At 39.5% G+C, this 12,696-nt stretch overlaps 1 protein-coding gene across 5 annotated transcripts in view; it reads right to left on the bottom strand.

Annotated features, from left to right (window-relative positions):
* Positions 1–6,432: 6,432 nt before the first annotated feature.
* The window catches only part of KCNAB2 (potassium voltage-gated channel subfamily A regulatory beta subunit 2), a 240,356-nt gene continuing 234,092 nt past the window's right edge, over positions 6,433–12,696 (bottom strand). For all 5 annotated transcript variants that reach the window (XM_040429484.1, XM_040429503.1, XM_040429493.1 and 2 more), the window contains one exon: positions 6,433–7,471. In XM_040429484.1, coding sequence (XP_040285418.1) covers positions 7,382–7,471 — 90 coding nt within the window. In that variant the 3' untranslated portion in view covers positions 6,433–7,381. The remainder of the gene's footprint in view (positions 7,472–12,696) is intronic.

Raw genomic sequence — 12,696 nt, 5'->3', positions numbered from 1 at the left:
GCTATCATTCCATTAATACATTAGCTGTTAATCTCTGAACCTGCGTCCAGAAGCAAAATGCGCACCGCAATCTCAGTCCATAATGTTATTCAGCTCAACTCAAACAATATATGTACAGAGATATAAAAAAAGACATCATTTCCTTATTGACTCATGGACTAAACATGAGGCAGATTCAATCCTCCATCCTGAATGTGAATGTTAAAGCATGATAAAAGTGCACTTGTCTTCTGTACATGGCAGGGACGGCCATTCTGAGATCTAGAAATCATGGAGACTAGAAATGACATTACGGATGGGTGCACAAAAAAATGTTGTTGCATTATATAGCCATGTTGTACTCCGATATCTTGCTAAGGCTCCAAAACTGAAATTTTGTACTAAACATACGGTAAACATTTACAGAATAGAGTAAAAAAGTTAAAAGCAGTTGTCTATCCCCAAAACAGAAAAATAGCATATTATCCCAAGCACTTATATGTATGAACTCAAACTCCACAAGGTCAGGTCAGAGATTATCAGCCTTCTCTCTAGATTTATTATTTTTTGGTTGTGTAAAAATATAAAGGTAAAAATAAGTTGAAGATTATAAAATCCTTTTTTATTTAGAATTTTTTTACTTAATAATTTACTGCACAATTGGTACCAAATGTCAAAATTTTCTTAAAGCGAATCTGTCAGCACGATCTTGGACTATTATCTGGAGTATTACATAAGCAGTACTGCAGATCAGGAGTCCAGTTAACTTCTTTTTTTTTCTTCTACTGCCCTCTGTTCCCTCCACTGTAAGCACTCAAAGCTGTTATTTTAGCATGGCTTAGGCTGGGTTCACATCGCCATTTAGTTTTCCATTCTTCTGATCCATCAGAAAATGAAATTAAAATTATAAAAAAATTGGTCCTTTACCGTGCCTCCATGAAGTACTTTTTCCCTGTCAAAAATAACAGCTCTCATACAAAACTAAACGGATGCAAAATAAGCACAACGCATGCTCAAAATAAAAATTGTGATCTAGACTGATGTCACAGTGATCCTACTTATGTAGTATTGCACATAATAGTCCAAGATGATGGTGACAGATTCTCTTTAATGAATGACTAAAAATTTCAAAACAAATTAAAAAATCTAACTTTAGGATATTGATATGTCCACAATTTTCTTTTATCCAAATGCTAAAATTTAGTCAGAATTGACAATATTAAATTTTGTTTTAATTTTTGCGGGTGGGTACAGAAGTTATGTGACAACTGCAAAAATTCCAACATGGTTGGTATTTTTGTAACTGCCACAACCTAAATTCTTCACCCCACTGGGAAACATTAGGGTTCTCAGAACAAGACAAGCACCTGGTGAAAGCCACACAGCTGATGACTTCCAAAATTATACTACTGAAACATTAGGGTGGCAGTGGCTCGCAATTTTAAGGTGTCAAAGGTTTTATGGAGCCGTATTATAATATTCTGAATGGCTAAAAGACAACATCAACTACATAGCACTTAATATAATTTAATCTAGAACTTTCTACAAATTTTTTTTTTAACCACCTCTTAAGAGAAGGGTTTCAGAATCTCTGTACTGGCAAAATGGAGTCATTTTGTGTATGTAAACGAGATATTTTAAAATGGGTCACAGTCAAGTTAGGTCTAGCTAAAGAATGGTTGTCCTGATGTAGACAGAAGTCGAACAAAAAACAATACTAATGGCAAACCCCAACCAACTCCAAGTTTGGCAACAGATTTACCATTAGTGGTGATTAAAGATGAGTGCCAACCTCAACACCAAGCAGACATCAAATATGCAAGTACATAAAAAATAAAAAAAAGCAACGAAAACCCCCACAGGGCTTCTTCTATCAAAACTGTCTGGCTGAAAAAGCGGCCTTGATGCCCTAATGACCACTTAGAGCTCAGCTTTCATTTCTTACACTGCTCTGGAAAAATGAAAGCTGCTCTGTGATTGGCTGCTAGGGACAACAAGGCAGTTTTGATATATGAGGCTCAGTGTACGAATGGAAATGAAGATATTGACAAGTGACTATAGTTTACATTCAGCGGCTTTCATCCACTCAGTACACATAGAGACATGCATCCTTAGCATAGCAGCAGATGGGCCCGCGCTGCCATGTCAACCACCAGTGTAGTCAATTAATACTTATCAATGGCTATTAGTCTCCGTCACTTGATTGCTTCAAACAGTGTCCCATTAACTCCTCGGTATTCGCTGTACACATTACACAAATGGTTAATATAAAACAGTTCAAAATGAAAGCTACTGAAGCATTTCAATAGGTAAAGAGCACTTCATAGGAGGCTAAGCAAAATTAAGCGAAGCTTTACATTTCTTAAAACTTTCATTATTTCATTGCACCTCATAACGAAAAGTACAACAGGTCCCAGCACAGTGAATCACCCATTTAATGGATCGGTATCATAATAATAATAACAAAAAAAAAAAATTGTAAAAGAAAAATCTAAATAAAATAGAGCTGATAATTTTACTGACTTTACAGTAAGATCAAACAGATAAAAAAAAATATTAGTTGTACATACTAAATAAAATTTTATTAATATTTTTGGATAAGCCCCTCCCCCTCCCATTATATAAACTACGCACTCTACTTTGTAAGACGTGTAGGTTTTTTATGCTTTACCAGCCAATCTGAAGGACTATGGTTCCCACCATGCCTATTCTGTGCAGTTCCACAGCAGCTGGCAAACCATATACTGTTTGTGTTTTATGAGCCAAGGGTATAATTTCCAGTCTCCTTAGCAACTCTTAAAATACACCCACCCCTGGGGAGATATGTATCCTGTCTGATAACTGATATACTCCTTTCATTTAATGGAGCATTTCAGATTTTTTTTAAGAAAACCGAGTCCATTTCTACTTGGGTAAAAAAATATAATAAAAGAAAATATCACTTTTTGGATATGTTTCTTTTCATATAATCAAGATATGGCCCACTTTCCAATAGTTTCAACTACAACCACAAAATTCAGACTGCTCCATTAATGTGAAAGATGTCATTTACTTGTATTATATTTACATCACAGGAATGTGGACCATAAAAAACTAGCACACTAATTACATTTTAATTAGAATAATGTCCACTTTCCATATGTTCTAAGCAGCTGCTTCTGGACAGCTAGCAATCTGGCTAAAAAACATTACGTCGATCTCCATAACAGGAACTAATTATCAAAATAAATTCTTCACTAGTTAAAATGTGTTATAAGTAAAAAATATCTTTGTACCGTGTTAGCCAGTAAAAAAATGAGATTTTTTTTAGTGGTTGACACTTCTTAATGGCTAACTGAAAAGATGATGGCAAAACTGCAAGCTTTCAAGACTACTCAGGTCTCTTCCTCAGGCAATATGCCTGAGGAAGAGACCTGAATAGCCTCGTAAGCTTGCAATTTTGCCATCATCTTTTCAGTTAGCCATTAAAAAGTATCAACCACTAAAAAAAATCTAATCTTTTAAAAATCAATAATTAGTATATGAATGCAAACTATTTTTGTCCTCCCATTTTAATGTGGATACTAGACAATCGGGTTTCTTAAGAATATTACAGATGCCTCATAAAGGCACTGTCAAAGCGACACTTTTTCCAGTTACTTCTTCAAAAGGTAAACCCAAACCAAATGGATTTTTCCCTACAACTTTAGTCCAAATGTGCACAAAATAAAATGTCAATGCTCTAGATCAGGGGTCAGCAACCTTCCGAAACTATGAATGGCAGCATGCTTCACTCATTTCTATAGGAGTTCTGAGAACAGCCAAGAAGTGTGCATGCTGGGAGTCATAGTTTAAGCACAGCTGGAGTGCTGAAGGCTGCTGATCCCAACTCTAGACAGAACTATGCCAAAAAAAAGCAATAGAAACAAAAACTTCAATTATTTACTCTTCAAATGGATTTATAAATACTACATTTTTACTATTTTTTTTTTTAACATAGGTATGTTCTGCATTTATACTATTCTCTGAATGGTTAATTTTCATTTTACTGCTTCTGTTTCATGCACCAGGCCGATTTTTATCATTACAATAATATTCCAGGCATAACAAAACAAAAATATGAAATGTAGGCAACAGAAATAAACTAAAGGGGTTGATTTATGAAGACAATCTGTGTCCATGTGGCAGTTATGGCATATGGACATCATAGAGGGGAGGTTCCCTGCTTTAGACCCCCTCTATGAACCAGAACAGATTCATTTAAATGACTGCCATGTAATACATTTACACCCTGTTGCAAAAGTGAGATCAACTGTTTACCGAGATAGGAACGCGAGTGGGTTAAAATGGGTTTAATAGGCTCCTGATATTGATGGCCTGTCCCCAGGATAGGTCATCAATATGTGCTCATCAGGGGCCAGATAACCAGCACCCCCACCAATCAGCTGCTTTCTGCAGACACTGAATGGAACAGCTCAGTTGAACGTGTAGAGGTTGTGCCGGGTTACTGCAGCTCAACTACTATGTACTTCAATTGAAGCTGGGCTGCAGTAGAAGTGAACTGTGCTTCGTTTTCCATTCAAAGTATTAGTTCCAGCTCTGAAGGCTGCAGGAAACAGTTAATCTGTGGGGGTGCAGGTTGTCTAGCAGATATCCTGAGGATCAGGAGACTGGAAAACCTTTAATAATACAATCACTTGATCTAGCATCTCTCTCTGATTTTGGTACATCTTATGAACTACAAAAATTGTTCAAATTAATAACTAATACTTTTGCAAGGTCTGAGACCTTCCTAGACAGCAGTGGACTGATTTTGATTGCCTGGCAATAGAGGTGACATCTTAAATCCCAATGCAACTCTTACGAAGGCAGTCTGTTTTTCCTACACTCTACGGTGGAAGATGACCACCAGTTCTCACTGATGAAGAGGGAAGTATTAGATGCGTTATTTTGGTGAAACCAGGGATTATCGTTAATACATCTGGCCTTGAGTTGCCTTGGCTGATTCTTTAAACGTAGCACAAGCCCTTCAAGAAAAGCTGAAGAGTTCCTCAACAAGACTTGGAGACGTCTGATGAGCCATTTTTGAAAATACATAAGGCTTCACTAAAGATGAAACCTATGACTTTCTTTTCAATCAGGAGTTCATATCCCATTTGTTAATATAAACCTCCTTTAAATATAAAGTATAGAAAACCTCATTGTAAGCAAAGGTGTAATAAGGAGGAGAGCAATCAGGTAAAATAATAAAATGAAGGGCAAGAAATAAAGAAGTGAAAAAATAAAACAAGTTCAAGTCAATCGTTCTTAGTGCTTTTAGTTACAATTGTGCATTCTGGATATTTTCTCAGAAAAGAACCTAAAACTGAGATATTCTCCTAAACCTAGAAAATACAACTGGAGACATTATACCACAACTTTCTAGAGCACCATATTCCGTGACTGTGAACGCTTTTTACACATCACTACTAGCTGTATGTGCCCTGCCCTCACCACTACAAATCATTGTTAAAAGTAAAATATTAGCACTGTACATAATTAGAAAATATGGCAGCTTCTTCAAAAACAACACCACTCCTGTCCACCGGTTAGGTGTACTGCAGCTCAGACCCATTTACTTCAGTAAAGCCGAGAGGCAATACTAGACCTAACCCCTGGACAGGTGCAACAGTGCTTCTCAAAGAAAGAAGTCATGTTTTACCAAACCTATACTATCCTTTCTCTAAACACAGTGATCAGCAGATTGCCATCTATACGAATCATTGATCCCTCAACTGATATCTGAAGGGAAATTATCTTCCAGATATACATTACCCTGTAATGGTCATGGGCATGGGAAATGGAGTATAACGCATCGGCCTTTCAAATGATGCTAAAATGTTGGCCTCATTTATAAAAATAATTTAACATAAAAACTGGCCTTGTTGGCCACAGCAACCAATTAAAGCTCAGCTTTCATTCCTTAACCTTGTTGAGGAAAAAAAGAAAGGGCCTCCAGATACTTAAACACAGGTCATCAATATCTGATTGGTGGGGATCCAACAGCTGATCAGTGGAGTGTCACATGCAGAACCCCCAACGCGGGAAGGACCCGAGAATAGGTCATTAATATTTTATTCCCAGAAACCCTTTTAAAGCAGTATTGTGATTGGCTGCAATGGACAAGGCCAACTTTTCTTTTCTTGAGAGCTCAGTGTTTCCATGTGAAGGGACCAGTCTAGAATATGGCGGCTTCCTCTGCAATTGAGACTGAAACTTGAAGCCTACTTGTCATTTCCAAATCTAGTGCAAGTGTCTCTTGGTAGTCCCGGGGGGAAATCTTAAGTGTATATGCAGATGGATGTAGATATGCAAGAATAGATAGGAGTCTATATTAGAAATCAGCAGATTACAGCAACAGGATATGTCAAAGGCTCCGAAATCAATACTGGCAGCTTCTTCTAAGGTTGAGTCTACACTGCGATGTGCCCCACACAATCACTCTGTGACAGAACTCAATGATAAACATTAGGTAACATTTACCATTGATTTCGATAGCAATGCAGGGTCACATGACTCAATTACTTTGCAGTGCCACTTTTGCATAATTTGGTGTCACTTCAGTGTTTAGTTGTTGACCTACTGCAAATTAATGCACAACTACTGGCACAACAGCGGAGCGTATGAAATAGCTGTGAAGCCCCAACTTGCCATGATACACTTCATATCTGTTGCAACAGTAATAATCTGCTAGATATTTGAACTGATTATTCCTTACGGAGATGCAATGAAATAAAAAAATACACCATAATAATTCCATCAACCTAGAAAAGTAACGTACACCCAAGACTTGTTTGAGAGGTCACTGGTGCAACAAAAAAAAAAGTAAAATTAAAATAAAACTGAATAAAAGAACTATAAAAAAAGAAAAAAGTACTGTAATGGAACAAAATAAAAAAATCACTATTTTATAATCCCTAAATGAGGTATAGGATTCAATTGTAAAGCAGAAATTGAGAACTTCTAAAATAAAAATCCAGTTCCAGAAGAATCAGGGTGTGATTATTTACGCAACATAGAAAACCAGAGTAACGTGCTGCAGCACCATTACCAACGGCTGAGGAAATACTGAAACGAAGCCTGAGATCACAAAGATGGACACACTGAACAGAAGAGGTGATATTGATATTTTTTTTTTCCATTACCACAAGCAGCGCTCATCCTGTGACTACGTCATTGTGCGGCTGAAGAAGTTAGCGTAGATTTGTTTACATTAAGCATATGGTTTCTCACATTAATACTTTTGAACAGTTTCCTGGCGCTATCCGGAAAATGTTATTTTCTTGGGTGCGACCACGCTCCACTTGGATTCGGTAAAGCTTAAAGCAGGCAAGTCGAAGAACCAAAGCGGAGCTGTGACAGTCTGGTACTCAGCCATCCCAAATTAGGACCGATAGTCTTTTTTGCTATATGGCTTGTTGCCCAAAATACTATCAACCTCATGAATTATGGAAGAGGATAACTTTGGAAGGACCTGGAAGGGGAAAGGATAAAAAACAGGACAATGTCATTAGTAAATTCAGTAAATTAGTAAAAAAAAAAAAAAATAAGAAAAAACGAGCAGAAAAGAGAAACTATTATTCACATTTGCATTGATTTTTCTTTTCCATTAGAGGAACAGTAAAACAAAATAAAATGGCTCCCTTTTAATCGCCATTTGTTTGAATGAGTTATTCTGAACATCAGTTCTGCGCAGTTTGACAGTTACGTCTACTTTCAGAGTTTCAGTTATTTTGACAGGAGAAGACTACCTGTGTGTACTTTTTTTTTCCACAAAAAAAATAAAAAATGATGAAAAAAGATTTTCTTTGAAAATAAAACAAAAAACACTGAAGGCAATGTATGATGGACAGATACAAAAGGTGTTCCAGGGGGGCGTGGCCTGCGCGTTGATGGCGGCGGCCACATAATCCATTAGCTCCGCTTGCATCTGTCCAAAGCGGCTCACATAGACCATTTGAGCGAGACTTTCTTACCCCGAGTGACTTCCCCTGGACTCCCGGGATGGGCAAACTAAGAAAGAGGGAGGCGCCAAAGAAACTTACAGAGTTCTTTGCGATATCATCCCCGAACAGCCCAGGCACCTCAGGATCTCCCGCCTCGGCGCGGCAAACAACGGCTTCCCCGGCCTCACCCGTAGAGTTGCCAGGAACTCTATCTGCCTGCAGGCTCAGCAGCTCTCCCGCTCACTGAAGGTACCATGCGTGCAATGTTGGATTCGCTCAGGTCCTCTCTTAAAGCGGACCTCTCCTGCATGATGAAGGACATAAGGCGCGAAATCCAGGGCCTGGGGGAGCGAAACTCCCACGTGGAGGGCAAGATGGCAGAGTTCCATGTGTCTCACAACACGCTAATAGATGCCCATGAAGCGCTTGAAGAGGAGGTGGTGGCTATCAAAAATAACATTAGGCGCAATAATGTGAGGCTAAGGGGAATTATGGAATCAGTCCAGCCGGGAGCGCTTGAATCACTATTGAAAGGCTTAATGAAAGAGGCCATCTCTGCACTCTCTGAACAGAATATCGTAATTGACCGGATACATCGTATACCCAAACCCAAGGGTCTAGATCCCTCTTTACCGCGCGACATGGTAGCGCAAATTCATTTCTACCATATTAAAGAGATGTTCTTGAGGGTCCTAAGGCAGAACCCAACCCCATCAGCCTCCTTTAAGGATATCTTGGTGTTCCCAGATCTCTCTGCAGATACACTGGCTAAAAGGAGAGAATATGCGCAAATCACTAAGAGTCTCAAAAAATCGCTACTGTTGGGGATTCCCTGTTAAATTGATCTCTGCGAACGGCCAGCAAATAACATGCACCTCTCCACAAGAAGCGGCACTTCTCCTACACAAATGGGGATTAATTCCGCGTGCTGGAAAAGAAGATGGGAACAAACCCAACAGAATTGCCCCAGATTGGGAAACTGTGTGACCACTCGGACTCCCTCTCTTCTACACTGCGTGCAGAATTATTAGGCAAATGAGTATTTTGACCACATCATCCTCTTTATGCATGTTTTCTTACTCCAAGCTGTATAGGCTCGAAAGCCTACTACCAATTAAGCATATTAGGTGATGTGCATCTCTGTAATGAGAAGGGGTGTGGTCTAATGACATCAACACCCTATATTTGGTGTGCATAATTATTAGGCAACTTCCTTTCCTTTGGCAAAATGGGTCAAAAGAAGGACTTGACAGGCTCAGAAAAGTCAAAAATAGTGAGATATCTTGCAGAGGGATGCAGCACTCTTAAAATTGCAAAGCTTCTGAAGCGTGATCATCGAACAATCAAGCGTTTCATTCAAAATAGTCAACAGGGTCGCAAGAAGCGTGTGGAAAAACCAAGGCGCAAAATAACTGCCCATGAACTGAGAAAAGTCAAGCGTGCAGCTGCCAAGATGCCATTTGCCACCAGTTTGGCCATATTTCAGAGCTGCAACATCACTGGAGTGCCCAAAAGCACAAGGTGTGCAATACTCAGAGACATGGCCAAGGTAAGAAAGGCTGAAAGACGACCACCACTGAAGAAGACACACAAGCTGAAACGTCAAGACTGGGCCAAGAAATATCTCAAGACTGATTTTTCTAAGGTTTTATGGACTGATGAAATGAGAGTGAGTCTTGATGGGCCAGATGGATGGGCCCGTGGCTGGATTGGTAAAGGGCAGAGAGCTCCAGTCCGACTCAGACGCCAGCAAGGTGGAGGTGGAGTACTGGTTTGGGCTGGTATCATCAAAGATGAGCTTGTGGGGCCTTTTCGGGTTGAGGATGGAGTCAAGCTCAACTCCCAGTCCTACTGCCAGTTTCTGGAAGACACCTTCTTCAAGCAGTGGTACAGGAAGAAGTCTGCATCCTTCAAGAAAAACATGATTTTCATGCAGGACAATGCACCATCACACGCGTCCAAGTACTCCACAGCGTGGCTGGCAAGAAAGGGTATAAAAGAAGAAAATCTAATGACATGGCCTCCTTGTTCACCTGATCTGAACCCCATTGAGAACCTGTGGTCCATCATCAAATGTGAGATTTACAAGGAGGGAAAACAGTACACCTCTCTGAACAGTGTCTGGGAGGCTGTGGTTGCTGCTGCACGCAATGTTGATGGTGAACAGATCAAAACACTGACAGATTCCATGGATGGCAGGCTTTTGAGTGTCCTTGCAAAGAAAGGTGGCTATATTGGTCACTGATTTGTTTTTGTTTTGTTTTTGAATGTCAGAAATGTATATTTGTGAATGTTGAGATGTTATATTGGTTTCACTGGTAAAAATAAATAATTGAAATGGGTATATATTTGTTTTTTGTTAAGTTGCCTAATAATTATGCACAGTAATAGTCACCTGCACACACAGATATCCCCCTAAAATAGCTAAAACTAAAAACAAACTAAAAACTACTTCCAAAAATATTCAGCTTTGATATTAATGAGTTTTTTGGGTTCATTGAGAACATGGTTGTTGTTCAATAATAAAATTAATCCTCAAAAATACAACTTGCCTAATAATTCTGCACTCCCTGTATATCCTTATGGATGGAGGGCAGATGGAGCACGTAAGAATTTAACATCAGTTCTTTTCACCCCTACTGGACTGCTTTTTCTGGTACAGAGGAGATACCGTCCCCTCTAAGCAGACGTCCTATTATTTTTGCATTGCTCTGATCTCAGATCATTGTAGTTTAATGAAGAGTTTATGTGTGTCACTATTTGTTCTGCGTGATATTTTTGTCGCCATTGGTTGTTACCCCTTTCCGGTGTCCATACCACTTATGCTACTAGATATGGTAAATGTCATGTGTTTTAGATCAGTGAAACTTCAGAGATTGTCTAATGTGATAGTGTTTCTTGCTCTGTATATTTTTCCATGGCAGGACTAAAGTTTTACTGTAATAATGTAAGAGGGCTAAATTCTCCATTTAGGCGCTCTCAAATGTGGTTAGATCTGATTCAATCTAAATGTGATTTAGCATTTATACAGGAATCCCATTTATTGGAATCAGATCAACACAGGTGCACTCACCATCTTTTTCCACATAGTTTTTACTCACCAGCAATTAAGAAAAAGAAGGGTGGGTACACTTATTTGCATCAGGGCCTCGGTTGCATTTACCCTTCACCAATGTGTAACAGACTCTGCTGGTTGTTATGTTATTCTGATTTGTACACTAGAGGGCGCACAATATACATTAGTATCTGTGTATGCACCTAAGGTAAGGCAAAAGGCGTTCTTTAATAAGCTTTACAGGAAAACGCAAAAGGTGGCGTCAGGAGCTGTGATAATGGGAGGGGATTTTAACATCCCGGTAGACGCAGAGATGGACACATGCTTGCACCAGACGTGAAGATTTAAAAAACTCTCTCAAGCTTACCTACCTGCATGATATTTGGAGATATCAGCACGGAGGCGAGCGTGATTACACACATCTCTCTTCCTCCCATTGTACGCAGTCTCGCATTGACTACTTTCTGATCTCCAGAGACCTTCTGCATAAAACGGTTAAGACGGATATTGGGTTTGCTAAGTGGTCCGACCATGCTCCCATTTCCCTAGAGTGGTAGATTCCGGCCTCCCCAACCACTCACCCCCACAATGGAGATGAAATCCATACTTATTCAAATGTGACAAAAGAATAGAAGAATACTGCACCCACTTACAGGACTTTTGTAGCCTCAATGACTCTCCAGAGATATCCTCGTCCACCCGGTGGCTAACCCACAAGGCATACATGAGAGGAATATTTTTACAATCTGCTGCGCGTCTCAAAAAACTTAGAGACCAACAGTTGAAGGAGGCTGGAAATAGCAGATAAGCGTTATAAAGATAATCCCTCCCACCTGAAAGAACTTAAAATTGACCGACTTCATCTCAGATCTCTTCTCTTATATAAACATGAAAGAGCACTGTGCAGACTACGCTCCTCCTTCTATCATATGGGGGATCATGCAGGCTCTTTGCTAGCGAATAGGCTTAAGAAAAGAGCTTTAAACTCTAGAATAGAGAAACTGCACTTTGATGGCTCCACAATTACGCACCCACAAGAGATAAACACACTAGCCTCATATTATTCCAGATTATACAACCTTAAAGACGACTCCTCAACCTGATAAGAAAGGCATAGATTCTTTCTTAAACTCACTTAACCTCCCCGCCCTTACGAATGCTCAACTAGCATTATTCAACAGACCGATCTCTGCAGAAGACATATCTTATGCCATCAAAGCCACTCCGTCAGGCAAAGCATCGTCAATTACTACAAAACCTTTCAGGCCCAACTGACTCCTTACTTGTCCACCCTTTATAATGGTTTCTTCACTACAGGTTTGATCCCCACAGAGATGCTTTTTGCTACTGGGATAATGCTCCCAAAACCAGGTAAGCCCCCAAATACTCCTGCTAACCTGCGCCCCATATCTCTGCTTAATGCAGACTTAAAATTATATTCGAAAATATTGGCCTCCCGTATCAACAAGTTTTTACCCTCCTTGGTGGACCCAGACCAAGTAGGATTTGTCCCCGATAGACAATGTAGAGACGGTACCAGATGTATGCTTAATCTTATACATCTAGCCAGGAAATCCACAAACTCCACAATGTTCATCTCTCTTGATGCTGAAAAAGCTTTTGACAGGGTGCATTGGAGGTTCCTGGATCAGGTACTCCAAAGATTTGGATTTGATGGACACATACTCATGGCTATAA

The sequence above is a fragment of the Bufo bufo genome, chromosome 1 (genome assembly GCF_905171765.1).
Source record: "Bufo bufo chromosome 1, aBufBuf1.1, whole genome shotgun sequence".
In the NCBI taxonomy this organism is placed as follows: domain Eukaryota; kingdom Metazoa; phylum Chordata; class Amphibia; order Anura; family Bufonidae; genus Bufo; species Bufo bufo.
Note: the sequence above shows the minus strand (reverse complement) of the source record. Positions and strands in the feature narration are given on the sequence as shown.